The sequence below is a fragment of the Bos indicus x Bos taurus genome, chromosome X, assembly GCF_003369695.1.
Source record: "Bos indicus x Bos taurus breed Angus x Brahman F1 hybrid chromosome X, Bos_hybrid_MaternalHap_v2.0, whole genome shotgun sequence".
NCBI classification, from domain to species: Eukaryota; Metazoa; Chordata; class Mammalia; order Artiodactyla; family Bovidae; genus Bos; species Bos indicus x Bos taurus.
The window spans coordinates 51,549,451-51,568,380 of record NC_040105.1 but is presented as its reverse complement, the minus strand read 5'-3'; the positions used below and the strand labels follow the sequence as shown (position 1 = coordinate 51,568,380).

Here is an 18,930-nt window from a genome sequence, read left to right as displayed (position 1 = left end):
CTTCTTACTTCCACCAGGCGGATCTCCCTAGCCAGATCTTTAATGAGCTGAACAGTCCGCACTGTCTCTGGGATTTCATCCTCGTGGTCTGGCAGAGCCTGTCAAACAAAAGGCATGAGAAATAGATCCACACATAAGAAACAACTGATTTTCAACAGTTACCAAGGCAATTCAATGGAGAAAGGGTACTTAGACTGATCAGATATCCACATGCAAGACAATACCTTCATTCTATATTTTGCATCAGACATACACAGACTCAAAATGGATTATAGAACTAAATGCCATAACTAAAACTATAAACCTTTTCGAAGGAAACAGAGGAGAAAATCTTTGTGACTTTAGGTTAGGCAAAGATTTCTTAGGACATAAAAAGTATGAATCATAAAAGAAAAACTGATAAATTAGACTTATTAAAAAAACACTGTTAAGGCAAACCACTGACTGGGAGGAAATATTTGCAAAACAGTGTCAAGAGGTGTGAGGAACTTAGTTGTGAGCTTGAACCACACCCCTCAGAAAGTCAAGAACCTCAGGAAGAACCCAGCCTCTTCACTTGTGAGCACAGAACTCAGTGCTGAGCAGCTATAGGCAGGCCCACAGCTAGCCCAACAGCAACCCAGGGAGGGACCTGTTGGTTATCTCTTTTTTAATTCATTAACAATTTTATTTACATCTTTATGCAGACAGACCTCTCAAGCTTTTCCTCTGTGATTTCTTCCACCAGTTTTGACTTGAATTCTGTATCCAGAGAGTACTGATAAAAATTCCTCAGCACTTCTTCCTTGCTTCCCATGGTTTAACTCTTTTAATCATCTGGAATTTATTTTGGTTGGCTGGGCAGCAATGGGGGCTGAGAACCCATGTGACCCAACTGGATAACCCTGACAGCTCTCTCCTCCCTGCCCAGGGGCTCTGGAAAGGTGAAGGAGCAAGTGCTTCTCATGGAAACCATTTGCACTTCACAGAAGTTTTCTTCCATGAGTGCGGGCTCCTCAGTTATATGTCCTCCTCTCTTCCAGCTCCCTCTGGTCACACTGTCTGGGGCCATTCTTTGGTCCTTGAGGCCATCCTGGCCCAGGACACGAGTGCTTAGGACCTACCCACCTCCCTCCCTTAAAGGTGTTCCTGAGGCAGAGTCAATCAGAAGTTCACTTCAGACAAGGGGCTGGTGGTATGCACAGTCAGAAATGAAACCCAAGGCAGCCACACCTGAGGGATGTGGCAAAACAATCAAAGGCTAAAGCCCAGGTGCAGGTGAGTCCAGGGAGCAAGAGAAGGCCCCAAACATGAAGTCCAAGAATATTTGAGGGGAAGGCTGTCAACAGGAAAAGGGGAAATTGAGCAAATCAAGCCTTCGGTGGCTGAAGAGTCTCCTCATGCTACTGTATGCAGGGGAAGGAATCTATAAGAATATCAGAAGTATAAAAGAATATATTGATATTTCCTTTTTTGCATTTCTTAAAATTGTTTTTTTTAATAAATCCAACATTTTGAATAGGTAATCCATTCACATAGCTCAAAAATCAAACAATATAAAAAGATATATACTGAAAAAACTTTGTCCCTGCCATCAGCCCCTCTAGCCCACCCCAACAGGTAACCACTTTTATTACTTTCTTCTGAATCCCTCCAGATTGTGTCCTCAGGCAAATACAAGCACATACAAATATAGTTCTTATCCCCTCCCCGCCTTTACACATAAGGCAGCACACTATACACACAGTTAGACACCTTTACATGATAAATTCTAGAAGTCTTCCCAAATCAGTACATAGACAGCTTCCTTAATCTCTTTTATCGCTGTTTAGTATTCAGTTGGATAGATGGATATTGGTATATTCCTAAAAAGCCATTTTGGCAGCATGCATCAAGAGTCTTAAATTTTTCATATACTTTGATTTAGCAATTGCTCTTCTAGGAATCTATCCTGAAGAAACAATCAAGAAATGAAGGACAAAGACTAATGCAAATAGATATTTACTGCATGATTTTCTAGAACTATTCCCCAAATAAATAAATAAAAAGGAAGCAACAATAAACAAGTGGTTAGGTAAGGATGGTACATCCCAGCAAAAGAATATCATGTAACTATCAATGTTTCTGGAGAACTTGGTAACACAGAAAAATTAAGATAAACCAATCAATTCAGATACAAAATTATATGTACAGGGTGATAGAAATCATGTTTTAAAAATGCATATTACAAAAAAACAAAACAAAATATACCCGCATGTTAATTCCCTGTGTGAGTGTTAAAATTACAGGTGAAGTTTTTCTTTCTTAATACTCTTCTGTCCTCCACTCTAATGCCAGGAGCCCACAAACCTCCCTGGTATCTTCTACCTCCCCAGAAGATCTTCCCAAAGCCAGTCCCTACTGACAGTAGACCTCTAAAGTAGATAGAGAAATAAGTATATTTACTTCTTTCTTTGTCCAGGCTCTAAAGGCCAAGTTCAGAGCTTTACCACCATGGACCAGGTAGGAGGCAGGGTGTCTCCTGTTTTCTCGCAAACCTACAGGGGGAACGAGGAAGGTAGAGTGTCAAAGAAACCATGCAGGGAAGTGAAGGACTTTTTAATTTTTTCAGACAACCAGAGAAAATGTTCAAGGTTCTGAGCACAACTCTAGATCTCAGTTCTTATAATGGTGTTCATTTTATGAGTACCTTGACATCTACTATCTGATTGAACCCTATACCCAACCCTGTAAGCCAGATATCATCTTCATTTTATAGTTCAGAAAGTAAGGCCCAGAGAGGCAAAGAATACAAAGGCCATACCTGGTAAGTGACAAAGCCAAGACTGAAACCACGTCTGTCAGAATCTGACACCAGTCTTCCTTCTACACTACTCTGCCTCTTGGGTTTCCAAATATGAACACTCAAGAGGACCACAATTGCCACTTACACAGATCTGAAGAGCCATTAACGCCTTGTTCTGAGTTACTCCAGGAGGAGATTATAACAAACATCCAAATTTAGGCTCAATAAAGAATTTTCTACTGAACTAAGATGTTCAGAACAGATAATAAGCAGTTAGTCATCTAGCCCCTGAATGAACACTTACATGACGGCTTATCTAGGTGGCAGAATAAGGGCTTGAGGTATTGCATAAGAGACTATACTCATTGGCCTCTGAGGTTCTTTGTAACTCTTCCTGGCCAAGTCACTTGGGAAATCTCAGGTCTGAGTAAGGGAGCCACTCTATTTCAGAGCAAACCAGGAAAGAAGAAACCCAGTAGGTTGGCTTCCACTTGGGCTGATACCCAAGACCAAACCAATGAGGTCAGCATAGGACTGGGTCTTGTCCCCTGGGGAGGGATATCTAGAGAACTCTAACACTATTCAGATTGAGTTTCTTATTTTAAGAATAGGAATAATTTTACTGTGATCCAATTTTCTCAGCTCCTTTTATTAAATGATATTTAAAATCCATGCCTTACCCTACATTATACTTAGTAAAAAAGCCAATTTCAAAAGATCACAACATTTGGTTCCATTTTTATAACATTCTTGAAATGACAAAATTAGAGAGATGAAAAACAAATCAGTGGTTTCCTAAAGTTATGGATAGTTTAACGGGAGAGAGTGGGTGAGATTATAAAGGGGTAGCACTACAGAGATTTTTGTGGTGATGGAATAGTACTGTATCTTGATTGAGGTGTTGGTTATGAGAACAGGGCAAAAAGGACAGTTGGCAAAGGGCTCCATACCTCGAAAGATGTCCAGGATGTGCTTTCCCACATACCAACAGATGGTCTCAAAGTTGGGGAACTTGAAGAGGTCTGCTGTGCTCAACCGTTTCTCAATCTCATAGGCTCTGGAGGAAGTAGTTACAATAACAATGATGAGGATACTGTTTACTGGGCACCTACTATATATCAGGTATTGTTCTGGATGCTTTGTATCCATTATCTCTAATCCTCACAACTATCCTTTAAGACTTTATTTTATGGGTTACGAAATTTGAGCTCAAACATTATGTGACTTGATAGTCACATAACGGCTAAGTGAGGAAGAGGTATTCATCCTCCACTGAACATCATCAGGAACCAATATCCATTCCTTTATGATCATCTCGCCTCCTTCTATGCTGTACTCCTCACTATAGGGGAGAACTCAAGGACTCCAGCAGATGGAAATGGCCAACTTGGGATCACCAGAGCTTCAGGACTCACTTGAGCTGCATTTCAATATTAAGGCTGTGTAAGAAATTCCCTCCAAAGGCAAGGCAGTCCACGGGGGTCAGCACAGCATGAATCCATCCTGCAGTGTAACAAGGCAAAAATCATAGCTGGCAGCGGGCCTTTCTTTCTTTGGACATCTCCACTGCCCACTCAGCTCAAACACAATACCTTAGAGCATCCAGTCTGGCAGTAACTCAGAATATTCTAGGTTCCTCCATATTCCCAACACTCATCCTGGCCAAGTCTGCCATCATTATAACCCTGTACTGGACCAACCTATGGGGTTAATAAACTCCTTCTACATCCCCCCCTCTGTCTGTACTTCAAAATCTCTTTGGTGCCTCACCTATCTTCTCTCTTATCACTAAGAAAGGCATCATCTACTTGCTATGATTACGTAACTCTTCAAACTCTGCCCTAAGTGAAACAAAGAGCTTTTGTGTTAGACATGGGTTCAAATCCTGCCATTTTCTAGCTAAATATCCACTTCACAGGTTGTGAAGAATGTACCTAGCTGAAACTAAATTATTTTCCTTGCCCTTGACCCTATACTGCTTTCTAGGACCTCCTGATTTTCCTTCTTAAATCTCTTTCATATTCATCTCCTCTTCATCCATCCATCCTACTAATGATTTGGTTCAGAGCCCTCATTATTTCTTACTTATGCTACTTATAACAGCCTCCAAACTGTCTCCTCTAACACCAATGGTTCTTTAAGGGGTGATACAGGGAATCCTGGGGCTCCTAGAGCCTCTTTCAGAGCATATGCAAGGTCAAAACTATGTTCATAATAATACCAAGATGTTATTTGTCTTTTTAACTCTCATTCTCTCATAGGTATACAGTGGAGTTTTTCAAAGGGTATAGGACATGATATCATAACATGCAGAGGCAGATTTGAGGGCCTTAAGTTTTCTATTAACCCAAACATTAAAAAGATTTGAAGAAATGTAAAGGTCAACCTTTTAACTAAATGTTTAGTTTTAAAATAGTTATTTTTCATAAAAATGGTTACTTATGCTAACATATAATGGGTTTATTCTTGTTTTCTCTCAATGAATATTTTTAAATTATCAGTTTTAATTTATAATTTGGTAAATATTAATATATATAAACCACATAAATAAAAGTTCTTTGGGATCCTCAATAATATTTAAGGGTATAAGGACAGCTAGAGTCCAAAGTGTTTGTAAACTACTGCTCCACAATAATCTTGATCTCTGAAGTCTATCTTCCAAATCCCAATCCTAAGTAATATATCCAAAATACAAATCTGCCCATATCATCTCTTGCTTGAAACTCTTAAATGAAATGTATATACACGGGAGAATACATAAATTGCTGTAGAGTGGAATAATAGAAAGCAAGTAAAATGAATGAGCAATAGCGACACGTATCAACAGGATCTCACAATTATAATGTTCAGAGAAAAATACATGTAATATGATTCTATTTATATAACAAAAACATGTAAACCAGAGACTTCTGTAGTGACTGGAGGTTAAGACCACACCCCTCCCCCCAAAAAAACATGTAAAACAATACTATACAGTGCTTAGTTGCTTAGTAAGGCATTACCTATGTAATAAAGGGATAAAAATGCAGGAGAATGATATCATCAACTTTAGGACAATGGCTAGCTCTGAGAGGGCAGAATGGGAAATTGAGGAGAGATATACAGAAGGCTTCAAATATGTTTGTAATATATTATATTTTTAGTTAAGTTATAAACACATAAATGTTCACTATATTATTCTTTATATCTTTTGCTTCATCTAAAATATTTCATGAGAAATTAAACAAATAAATCTTTAATAGTCCCCAGTTGCCTCTGAAGTAAGTTCAGCCTGCCAATCTTTTCAGCTTCATCTGCTCCCAGCCTTTGGTCTTTAGGCTCTAGTATTCATAAACTGCTTCACACATCTTTGCTTTGCTTATGCCTTTCCCTAATCTGAGAGGTCTTTTATACCTTTATTTCCTTTATCAGTAGCCACTTACCCTTCAGGTGTCACTCTTCTGAGAAGATTGTCACAAACTTCTGGCCAGACTAAGTGTTCTTCTCTGTGCTCCCCAAACTTCTGGTGAATACCTCTATTGTGTCTATTAGAACATTATACTGAAATGGCCTATACATGTTTAATCTCTAGCACCTAGCACAATGTTGGGGCAGATAGTAAACATGAAATGCTTGTAGAACTAAGCAGATTGCCCCCAGTTGTGGGAGTATCTACCAAGAAACAAATGAATCCAACTCAAATCTCTGGTAGACAAGTTCAATTTACCAGTTACCAAGTGTCCAGTGTTAAAAAAAAAAAAAACAACCATGTAAAACTCAGCAAAGAATTTAAAGATGGGTAAATAAATGCCTGGGAATAGAATACTATAAAAGAGGAAAGCAGATGGGTATGGGGGTGGGTGTGTGTGACTTGCCTTAAACATTTTATAAAACCAATGTAATCAAATCAATATAAGAATAAACAAATAGATCTGAGTAACAGAAAAGTCCAGAATTATACAATATAATGTTAGACAAAGATGTTAGAATTATATGACATGAATTTTAAAGGAATCATCATAAAAATGCTTCAACTAACAATTACAAACATGCTGGAAACAAGCAAAAGAAGTAGAGAGAGAAGCCATAAATAAACAAATGAAAATTATAGAACTAAAAAATTACTTCATCTGAAATATATAATGAAACAATGGATTCAACAGAAGAATGGAGACAATGAAGAAAAGAATCAGAGAATTTTAAGAGGGCAACAGAAAGCACCCAACATGAACAAGAGAAAGGAAACAGACTGAGTGAAAAATAAACTCAGGAACCTAACAAGGAACCTACTGTATATGTATAGCACAGGGAACTATATTCAATATCTTATAATAACCTATAAAGGAAAATAATCTAAAAAAGATATATATATGTAAAACTGAATCATTTTGCTGTATACCTGAAACACTGTAAATCAACTATATGTCAGTAAAATTTTTTTAAAAGACCAAAAAATAAAGAACCATGCAATAGGACAGAAAAAAAGTCTCAGAAACCTGTGAGACTACAGCAAAATGTGTTATATTCGTATCATCAAAGACCCAGAAGAAAAGTTAAAGAGTGTGGGGCTGAAAAAGTATTTGAAGAAATAATATCTAAAAACTTCACTAATATGGCAAAAGACATAAACCTACACATTCAAGAAGCTCAGTGAACATATAACAGTATAAACCCAAAGAAATCCACATATTATTGTCAAATTGCTGAGAAACTAAATAAAAAAGAAAAAATATTGAAAGTAGCAAGAAATAACACATACAGGAGAAAAAATAATTTGAAGGATAGTCAAAATGTTTTTGTATAGAATCTAGAAGGAAACAGCACAACATTAAAGTACTGAAAGAAAATAACTATCAACCCAAAATTCTACATCCAGCAAAAATATCTTTCAGGAGTGAAAGGGAAATCAAGGCATTTACAGATGAAGGAAAACTAAGAGAATCTATTGGCAGCAGGCCTACCCTGAAACTCTAAACAGAGGGGAAATAAGAGAAGGAATCCTGGAACACCAAGAAGGAAGAACAATGGAAGAGTAAAAATACAGGTAAAAACAACAGACTTCCCTGCTATATGGGTATTGAAATTACGTTTGACAGTTGAAACAAAAATTAAAACACGATGTGATGTGGATCTAATGTATGCAGAGGAAATATTTAAGGCAAATACATTATAAAGGGTAAAGAGATGTGAAAAGAGGTAAGGTTTGAACCCTTTGCTCAAACTGGTAAAATGTCAATTAAAACGTCAATACCAGTAGACTGTGGTAAGATTCATATATGTATGTATGTATATACATATATAGATATGGACATATTTACACATGTAAACACATGTACATATTTATCTATACATGTACATATGCATATGTGTATACATGTGTACACATATATATTCACACATATAAAACTAGAGCCAACACTAAAAAAAACTATATAAAATCTGAAGCTAAAAAATTTATATGGAAATTAAAGGTGAAAAAAAAGTTGGAAGGCTGATACTTTTCAATTTCAAACTTACTACAAATGTACAGTAACTGAGACAGTGTGATACTGTCATAAAGACAGACATATAGATCAACGGAATAGAATTCAAAGTTCAGAAACAAACCAACATATGGTCTACAGTCAATTGATTTTTGACAAAGGTGTCAAGACAATTCAATGGGGAAAGAATGGTCTTTTCAAATGGTTCCAGGACATCTGGACATCCACATGCAAAGGAATGAAATTGGACCCATATCTCACATCATACACAAAAATTAAAATGAAATGGATGAAAGGCATAAACGTAAGAACTAAGAAGAAAACACAGGTGTTACTCTTCATGACTCTGAATTAGGCAATGGTATCTTAGATATAATACCAAGCACAAGCAAAGAAAAAAAATAGATAAACTGGATTTTTGTGCCTCACAGACCAATTGCAAGAAAGTGAAAAGACAATCCCAAGAATAAGCAAAAGTATTTGCAAATCATACATCCAATAAAAGTCTAATCCAAAATACATAAAGAATTCTTACAAGTCAACAATAGAAAGATAAATTACCTAAAGAATGGGCAAAAGTTTTGAATAGATATTTCTTTTAAAAAAGATATATAAACATCCAATAAGCACATGAAAAAATGTTTAAGATCAGTAGCCATTAAAGAAACACAAAATAAAAATCTCAGTGAGCTACTACTTCACACCACCAGAATGGTTATAATCATAAAGATAAACAAAAACAAGTGTCAGGAAGGATGTGGAAAAACTGAGACCCTCATAAATCACTGGTGGAAAAGTAAAATGCACCTGCTTTAGAAAATAGTTTGGCAATTCCTTAAGAAGTTAAACACAGAGTTACCATATGACTCAGCAATCCCTTTCCTAAGTAGATATACCCAAGAGAACTGAAAATATAATATCTGTTAACACAATAACTTGTACATGAATGTTCGTAACAGTACTATTCTTAATAGGCAAAAGGTGAAAAAAACCCAGATGTCTATAAAATGATGAATGGATAAACAAAATGTGGTGTATCCTTACAAATGGAGTACTTTTCAGCCATTTAAAGAATGAAGTATTGATAAATGCTATAACATGGATGAACCTTGATATGCTGCATGACAGAATCCAGACATAAAAGACCACATACTGCATGATTCTATTTACATGAACTATTCAGAAAAGGAAAATTCATATACAAAGAAAAGTACAAAAGTGGCTGATACGGGCTGGCGAAGGAGAAGGAATGAGGAGTGACTGCTAATAGGTACAAGGTTTCTTTTTTTTTAAAGTGATGAAAACTTTCTGGTATTAGTGCTGATGTTTGTACAACTTGATGAAAACCTGAACTGTATCCTTTAACAATATGGTAATTTTAATGGTATGTGCATTATATCTCAACTTTTTAAAAAGCACATTTAGGGGACTTTCCTGGTGGTCCAGTGGCTAAGACTCTGCACTCCCATTGCTGGGGACCTGGGCTGATCCCCAGTCAGGGAACTAGATTCCCACATGCCACAACTAAGACCCAGCACAGCCAAATGAATAAATAAATTTCTTTTAAAAAAGCACATTTAACAAAATGAAAACTACAACATATCAAAATATGTGACATACCTAAATCAGTTCTGAGGGGGAAATTTATAGCACTAAATACATTAAAAGTGAAGAAAAATCTTAAGTCAATAATCTAAGTTATTGTCTCAAGACTGAAAAAAAGGAGAGCAAAATAAACCCAAAGTAAGCAGAAAGAAGGAAAAAAGATAAAAGAAGAAATCAATGGAATTGAAAACAGAAAGACTACATTGAAAATCACAATGAAACAACAGATGATTCTTTTAAACGTTCAACAAAATTGAAATTCACAGATTACTAACATCAAGAATGAAAAGAGGGTACACTAGAGACTTAGAAGATATCAAAAGAATAATAAGAAATACTATGAATAACTCTTCACATATAAATTTGACAACTTAGATAAGATGGGTCAATTGCTCCAAAAGCACAAACTATTGCAACTCACCCAGTATAAAATAACTTGAATAGCCTAATAAAGTTTAAGGAAAATGAATGTTAATTAAAATCTTTCCCAAAAGGGAAAGCTCTAGGTCCGTGTGGCTGCAATAGAGAATGATACTGAACATTTTGAGAAAATTTAACACTAATTCTGAAATCAAGGAATTAAGAAATTAGATACTCAAGAAAAATCTAAATAAATGGAAAGACATGCTGTGTTCATGGAAGATGCAACATACTAAAGATGTCAACTTTCCCCAAATTGAGACAACTAGGTTTTTTCCCCCAAAATAGCCACACTCAGACCAAACTTCAGACCTATGAATTCATAATTCTAGGGGTAAAGCCTAGGCACTTATTGTTTCAGAAAAAAAAAAAAACCTATCCCTACCCAGGTCATTCTGACTTACAGCTTACAATGCCAGTCTCTCCAGTCACTATCTCTAGAGTCATGGGGCTGAGAGTCCTGTTTTCTAACTGTCCACCAAGTTGACATCAGTTCAGTGCAAAAGAAGCCTATCAACTTCCTTCTGGACCTCCCCAAACAACCACACTGGTCACCACTTTGGTCACCACTTGAATTTTCCTGATGTGCAATTCTGAGTCTTTAACTGATACGAGAGGGGTATCTCACATTCAGGTCAAAACATTATGGGAAGGGGTTGGTTCTGGTGCCACAAGTTCCCTTCTTCTTCCCACCTTCCTCAAACCCTCCCAGAGGGGCCCAGGGAAGACCTGTAGGAATGAAAAGTGTCTGTCCTTGCTTCACAGAACACTTGTAGCACTTGTCCACCTGGTCCCCAAAGAACATCTCATTCTGGTTAGAGGAACTGCTCCAGCACTCAAAGAGAGTCAGGTTGGCATTTGTTGGACGGATCAGGTAGAAGATCTTCTCACCCTGAAACAAAGATGGAAGGGCCAAAGACATCAAGGGTTTCCAGTAAAGACTTCCAGGAGTCTCCAAAAGAATATTCTCTCATGTTCCAGGACCATGTAGTATGCTAGAATTCTTTCTGTCCAACGATCATTTATATACAAATATGGAAAACTTAAAAAGTTCCTTTTCACTTTGTACTTTTAAGCTTCTATAAGGTTAACAAAAACAATCGGGAAAGGGCATTTCAAACAAAATTGTCAACTTAAGACAAATGTACACCAAAGGCTCCTGCAATACCAAATGAAAGTGTCCTCTACAGATGAGCAGATCAATACTACCAGCCCCAGGAGAATTTAAGGCCACATTACTAATGAGAAGAAAATTGAATTTGCCTTTAAATGCCATTTGCAGAGAGTGTTTCTTCTCACACCTGTAATCACAGCTAATAAAAGTTTAAAAGTTCAGTAATCGCCCAAGGACTTCTGGAAGATTATATGTTGGGTGATTATCTGTTGGAAGAACACTTTATTTCTTAATTATGCTTTGCCTGGATAATCACCACATAAGTAGTTTGGCAGAAAAGAAAGAAAAACCCACTAGCACAAAAATCTCCCCAACCCATAGCTTGATTAGTTTAACCAATATTTCATGACAATACATTTCAGTGTAGAAAAGCAACACTAGAAAATATCTACTGTACAACTGGAGAAATTTGAATCAGATCTGTAGATTAGATAATAGTACTATATCAATATTAATTTTGATTCTGATAACTATATTGTGATGATATAAGAAAATACCCTTGTTTTTAAGAAATACACACTGAATTATTATAAGATAAAGGGATATCATGTCTGAAAATACTTTTGAGTGTTTCAGAAAAAATATATATGTAAGATTATTTTATTATGTTTGCTTCAGAGAAAGAGAATATAATAAAATAGTAACATAGGAATTTGAGTGAAGGGCACACAGGAAATCTTCCTATTAGCAATTTTTCTGTAAAAATGAAACTATTTAAAAATTAAAACGTTAATAGGGGAAGAGATAGGGAGTTTGGGATCTCCTGCTATATTTAAAACGGATAACCAACAAGGTCCTAGTGTATAGTACAGGGAATTCTGCTCAATGTTATATGGCAGCCTCAATCAGAGGGGAGTTTGGGGGAGAATGGATACATGTATATTTATGGCTGAGTCAATTTGCTGTCCACCTGAAACTATCACAACATTGTTAATGGCCTATACTCCAAAATAAAAAGTCAAAAAATAAAATAAACAGTTAAATATAACATTTGCATAATAGCACTTTAATTTACACACTCCAATTTCTTCATGATAAACAACTAGTTCAGGATTTGAGATCATTTGTACAAGAGCCATATCCAAGTTTCTGCTCTTTTCTTGGCATTTCTGATAAGAAAACTAAATAACATGAACAGTGGTAGAAAACAATAAGTTATTTAAGAAATTTGTTTACCAGACCTCAAAAATCCTTTAGTCATTGACAATCAATATGCTAATTACAAAACTGTAACAACCATGAAAAGGGAAACTATAGTAAGGCTGACATTTAAAAAAACCATCTCAGACTTCCCTGATGGTCCAGTGGTTAAGAATCTGCCTATCAATGCAGGGGACACAGGTTTGATCGCTGATGCGGGAAGATTCCATATGTCTTGGGGCAGCTAAGCCTATATGCCACAACTACAGAACTGCATTCTAGAGCCTGCGAGCCACAACTACTGAGCCTGTATGACACAACTACTGAAGCCCATGTGCCCTACAGCCCATGTTCTGCAACAAGAGAAGCCAGTGCAATGAGAAGCCCATGCGCCACAGCTGGAGAGTAGCCCCCACTTGCTGCAACTAGAGAAAGCCTATGTGCAACAATGAAGACCCAGTGCAGCCAAAAATAAATAAATAAAACTTTTTTAAAAAACCAAACACTTCATACATGCTCTATCTTCAGTGGTGGCAGTCATGCAACTATTTATACAATTGTCAAAATTCATTAAACTATAAACTTAAAACCGATGAATGTCATAGTAACAAAAATTATAATAAACTTGGGAGGAGGTTGAGTGTCTCATGTTACCAGAAATTTCTGCAGTAAATACGGACATTTCCATACCTAGAGGTAGGAGTACAGATTGGTTCAATTAAGATAACAAAGAAAACCTTAGACATCTGTTGTTATTTTTAAAAAAGTTAATCATCAAAACTATGAAGCAGAGACAACTTATACTGCATATCCACTCAATACCCAACCTTGATAAGAGTAGTTATGTGTAAATGTTACCCAAATAGAATCTGGGATGCAGGTAGGCCTTAGCAGCCTGTTTTATGCTACCACTTGAAACAAACAGGGAGGCCCAAGGCCTGGCTGTCTTCAGAAACCATACCCATCCTTACCTTGAGCACATGGTACCAGACCGAGGTGCCACCAAAGTCAATGTGAAAGTCTGTATAGCTATCCCGCACGCTCATGAGGCAGTACTTCTGCACGTTGGGCCTCTCAAAGATACACTCCTCTGGCCACAAGTTCTCCACCCATGAGAGCTTCCGAACAATCTTGGGTGTCTCCACAAGGTTAGAAAGCCTATCAAGGAAGGGGTGGAGAGCAGATGTCAGCTGATTGGGAATTGAAGGTTGAAGCCAGTATAAAATGCCCCCCATCCTAGTGAGAACCAGGGAAGACAAAGAAGTTCTCTCCACAGAATCCCCAAGAGCACATAGTACACTTATTTTTGTAAGACAAGTCAGCATTCTCTTTCTACTCAGCTATGGAAGTTCCAAGTCCCAGCTCCACAGCCATCCCCAGTCACAGGTGATCATTTCCTCCACTGAATGCTCAGAATCTCCACACCCAGGCCCACTCACTTGGCATGTGGTGTTTAATAGTATTGTATTGTCCCTATGTCATAGTGTCTTCTTTATGAAGATCAAGTAGAGAAACCTGTCAGAGCTCAGTTTCAGGTAAAGAAGTGTTTATCTGGGACAGTGGCGCTATCCTGGGAGTTAAACAGTGACCATGCCACAATCTACATACCAGAAAAAAAGGTCTAAGGAAGCTGTCCTGGATCTTAAAAGAGACAAAAATTAATTAAAACAGCCACTGAATAATCTATCCAATGCTAGAAACTGTAAAGGAGAAACATGATTTGGTTGTTATAATGTGAGCAACTACCCTAGAAAGTATAAACCAGCTCCCCATGCCAAAGGAAGAAACCACCCGAAGGAAGGGAGAGGAACACTAATACATACTCAGTATATACAAGTCCTGGGTACTCTGTGAAGCTTTTTACTTACCCCTGCCCCTCTTACCTGGTATCAGAGAATTCCAAACTAATAACATTGAGGACTTTCTCCCTCTTCCCGCTATAATAATATTTCACAAAATCACCAAGCTTCATCTTGCAGTCGGCCTGGCGGGCCACATCAATCACATCAATCTCTTTGTCAGAACCTGGAATAGAGACAGGCTCTGTACCAAGTGGCCTCAGGGACCAGGGAACACTCATCCCCTAATCAGTCCCTAGAGTGACCTTACACTGAAAACTTCTCTCAATGTATTTGTCTACACATATATGGGAAGTGGGGGAATTATTCCCTGGTGGCTCAGATGGCAGAGAGTCTGCCTGCAATGCAGAAGACCCGGGTTCAATCCCTGCGTCGGAAAGATCCCCTGGAGAAGGAAATGGCAACCTACTCTAGTATTCTTGCCTGGAAAATCCCATGGACGGAGGAGCCTGGCAGGCTACAGTCCATGGGTCGCAGAGTCGGACACATATGGGAAGTGGGGGTAGGTATTCCTCACACTCTCCTTAGACCTATGTGCCAGGTCCAGACATGCTAGGGCAACAGAAATGCCTGACACACAGTCTCACAGTACAATCCATCTGCCTGGGTCCTGCTTCCTCACTTCTCTTCCTCTCCCCTAAAACTCATGTCCAGAATACAACTAGCATATGAGGGCAAAAGTCAAAGGCTTTCTCATTTCAACAGAGTACAAAGAGGTCATAACAATCTTTGGAATTCCCCAGGTAAAAGATGGGGCTCAGCCTGGAGTTTGTGGTCTATTAGAAGGAAAAGGTAGAGAAGGCAATGGCACCCCACTCCAGTACTCTTGCCTGGAGAATCCCAGGGATGGGGGAGCCTGGTGGGCTGACGTCTATGGGGTCACACAGAGTCGTACATGACTGAAGTGATTTAGCAGCAGTGGGAGGAAAAGGCAGAGAAGGCAACGGCACCCCACTCCAGTACTCTTGCCTGGAAAATTCCGTGGACGGAGGAGCCTGGTAGGCTACAGTCCTCGGGGTCACTAAGAGTCGGACACAACTGAGCAACCTCAATTTCACTTTTCACTCTCATGCACTGGAAAAGGAAATGGCAACCCACTCCAGTGTTCTTGCCTGGAGAATCCCAGGGATGGCGGAGCCTGGTGGGCTGCCATCTATGGGGTCGTACAGAGTTGGACATGACTGAAGCGACTTAGCAGCAACAGCAGCAGGAGGAAAAGGAAAAAAGACCAGGATTTTGGTTCTAGCTTTGCCTAAGAATGACTCTGGGCAAGGTACATCACCTCAGATTTCCAAGATGGCTAGAAAAGAAATGAAAACTGGAAGGGAAGGGTCATATGTTTTGATGGGAGTGAACAATGTCACAGTTAAAAGGGTCTGTGGCGCTTACCAACATAGTGTTCCACATCCCTCACAGTGAATGATGGTGAGGGCAACGTCATCCCCAATCCATCTTTCTTCAAGACCAGGATGGGCACACTGAAGCTATTCTCTTCCAGGAATTCCACGGTCAACTGACTTCCAGTGGGCTTCAGAATCACTTCATCTGAACTGTGGGCCACACAAGAGAAAGCATGAACCCTACAAGCTCTGCTACTGAAGGCCTCACTGGATGCTTTCACTCACCAAAGGTGTGGGGTCTTCCTGAGGGGACATAATGTGGGCTGGCAACTAATAAGTGGCATAAACTTCACATCCCAGCTAAGAAATGACCTATCGAAGGCAAGAAGCCAGGCCACTGGCAGAGGTGGGAAGTTAAATCCAGGATATCCTGTCAATATAACGCTCTTCTTTAGATGACAAAGGAACAAACCAGTCAATAGCCTGCCCCAGAAGAAAAGAGGTATCAGACAAGTTTAGCTGATTTACACTAACCCAGTGCAGCACCTTGGGCTTCCCTGGTAGCTCAGCTGGTAAAGAATCCACCTGCAATGCAGGAGACCTTGGTTTGACTCCTGGGTCAGGAAGATTCCCTGGAGAAGGGATAGGCTACCCACTCCAGTATTCTTTGGCTTCCCTGGTGGGTCAGCTAGTAAAGAATCCACCTGCAATGCGGGAGACCTGGGTTTGATCCCTGAGTTAGGAAGATCTCCTGGAGAAGGGAACAGCTACCCCCTCCAATATTCTGGCCTGGAGAATTCCATGGACTATACAGTCCATGGGGTCGCAAAGAGTCAGACAGGACTGAGTGACTTTCACTTTCAGAGCAGTACTACCCCATTTTAAAATACTGGAAAATAGAGAAAAGATTGATTTAGAAAACAAAAACAATTTTTACAACCACTCTCTTCACATATATAGTTAGTTAACTAGAAAACAGGGGTTTCTGGTTTTCTTAAAATCATGTTGGAGAAAAAGATGGGCTATTTGACAAATTGTGTTGGGATAAACATCTGGAAAAATATTAAGATCAATGTCTGGCTCATTATTTACATAATTCTATATGGAACAAAGATTAAATTAGAAAAAATAAAGCCACAGGGTAGAAAAAATTATGGAAAAGACAAGGCCCAGTAGCCATAAAAAATAGTAATAAGTAAATTAAACTACCTAAAATTTAAAATTTTCTGCATGGAAAGCTATTAAAAATCAATAAGAAATAGGCAGTAACCCAACAGAAAAACTGTCAAACAATGTAAGCAGATAGTTAACAGAGAAGAAAAATAAAGATGACTTATAAATGCATCATAATATACATGCTTCCTTAATCATGTTTCACATGGAAACAGTGAAATCTCATTTTTTATCTTATTAGAAAGGCAAAAAAAAGTTTGATAATAAATAGTGTTAGCCCGGGGATGGGGGAGCCTGGTTGGCTGCCATCTATGGGGTCGCACAGAGGCGAATACAACTGAAGCGACTTAGCAGCAGCAGCAGCAGTGTTAGCCAGGATAATAGGGAAATAGGGACCCTCACACATTGTTTAGTGGGAGTATGAAATGATGTGGTCACATTAGAAACAACCTAGCAATATCTATAAACATGTTTAAAGCACATACCCTTTGACCTAGCAGTTTTACTTTTAGGTAGTAAATCTACACGTACACTCACTCACATATTCAAACACTTAAGTACAAAGACATTAACTGCAGCGTTTTTTTCCTAATAGCAAAATACTAGAATCGATTTAAATGTTCATCAAGAGGACTACTTAAATAACTATACATTCATACAATGGAGTACTAAATATCCATGAAAAGGAATGAAGAACATCGGAATATGCTGTTATGGATTGACCTCTAAGATACAGAATTTATATTTTTTAAAAAGCAAGATATAGAACAGTAAGTGTTTCTATTTGTGTTTTTTAATTTTAAAAAAGGGGCAACACACACATTCATATATGTCTGTATAAGCAAAAACTATTTCTGAAAGAATGCACAAGAAATTGGTTGACTTTGGAGAAGGGACCTGAGGGGGGTAGGGTAAAAATGAGACTCATTGCCTTTAAATAAAACAAATATTAAGTTGAAGAAATACTTATAATCCTAAATAACACTTCATTTACAGGAGAGCTGAAAATGGTCAAATGAATTAAAAACTAAGCAAAAGAGTGTTTTTATTCATTAATTTTTCTAACTCATTATTTTTGTTCAAGTAGTTTATTTTCAATAAGCCAATCTTAATTTTTTGAGGAAACAAATATTTTCTTGATTGGAAAAGAAATACATGACTACTCAAAAAAATTTTTTTCCAGAAAGTTTCCGCTTCTCTACAATGAGAGAATTAAAATTTCTGGTTTTTAAGACTCTTTCTAGTTATAGCATTCCCTAGGTACATGTAAATATCCTCTCCTGACTGAGGCAAAAACTGCCTCTCTATCTACTCATAGTTTCTACAAGTAGACCTTAATGTACTCTGTACATCAAATGAAACTCTAACAATGTTTCTCAGAAACTGACTAAAACAGAAGATCTCCCCACAAAGGGAACTCACAGAGCCCTGCAAACATCCCCAAATGATGGAGGCACCTAGTGGGACAGCCAGTAGAAAAGCTGAGAAGAGATGGGTCCCAGCTTCCCAGAGCAGTAGCGTTCACTGGCCCTTGGAGTAGGGGGTCCTCACCTGTCAAAGGTCCTACTCCGGAGCTCTCGAATGAATGTAGGGCTTCCCGTCTTCACTGGCTTCCCCTTGTGTGTATCATGGCCTTTTGAAGATACACGGCGTTTTTTCACTAAGCCAGAAAAAGACAAGAGACTGAGTCAAAATGGCTACAGGCTATGGTTCTAAAAGCAAAAGGCTCAGCAGATCTTGCTTCTCTTCCAATCTAACAATGCACTGGGGCATCTGGAGTCAAGGAAGCCCTCATGGACTCAGAAAAGCACTTGGTGAGGATAGGTGCTTCCTTTGGGGAATCCCTAAATAAGGGAGGGAGGTGAAACTGCATTTCTGCCCTCTGAGTGGAGCAGCTGCTGGCCTGCAGGGCCTACATAAGCTTCTCCTATTTCCCAAGGGAGACAAATCTGAAGCACTCAGGCAAAGGCAATTTCCCTTCCAAGCTTCCTTT

General features: G+C 38.4%; 1 protein-coding gene across 7 annotated transcripts in view; it reads right to left on the bottom strand.

Annotated features, from left to right (window-relative positions):
• Positions 1–18,930, bottom strand: part of PHF8 (PHD finger protein 8) — a 97,594-nt gene that overhangs the window by 47,403 nt on the left and 31,261 nt on the right. For all 7 annotated transcript variants that reach the window (XM_027535105.1, XM_027535102.1, XM_027535106.1 and 4 more), the window contains 9 exons: positions 18,489–18,597; positions 15,814–15,974; positions 14,449–14,590; positions 13,537–13,723; positions 10,981–11,143; positions 4,180–4,267; positions 3,715–3,821; positions 2,425–2,516; positions 9–98 (listed from right to left, as the gene is read on the bottom strand). In XM_027535105.1, coding sequence (XP_027390906.1) covers positions 9–98; positions 2,425–2,516; positions 3,715–3,821; positions 4,180–4,267; positions 10,981–11,143; positions 13,537–13,723; positions 14,449–14,590; positions 15,814–15,974; positions 18,489–18,597 — 1,139 coding nt within the window. The remainder of the gene's footprint in view (positions 1–8; positions 99–2,424; positions 2,517–3,714; positions 3,822–4,179; positions 4,268–10,980; positions 11,144–13,536; positions 13,724–14,448; positions 14,591–15,813; positions 15,975–18,488; positions 18,598–18,930) is intronic.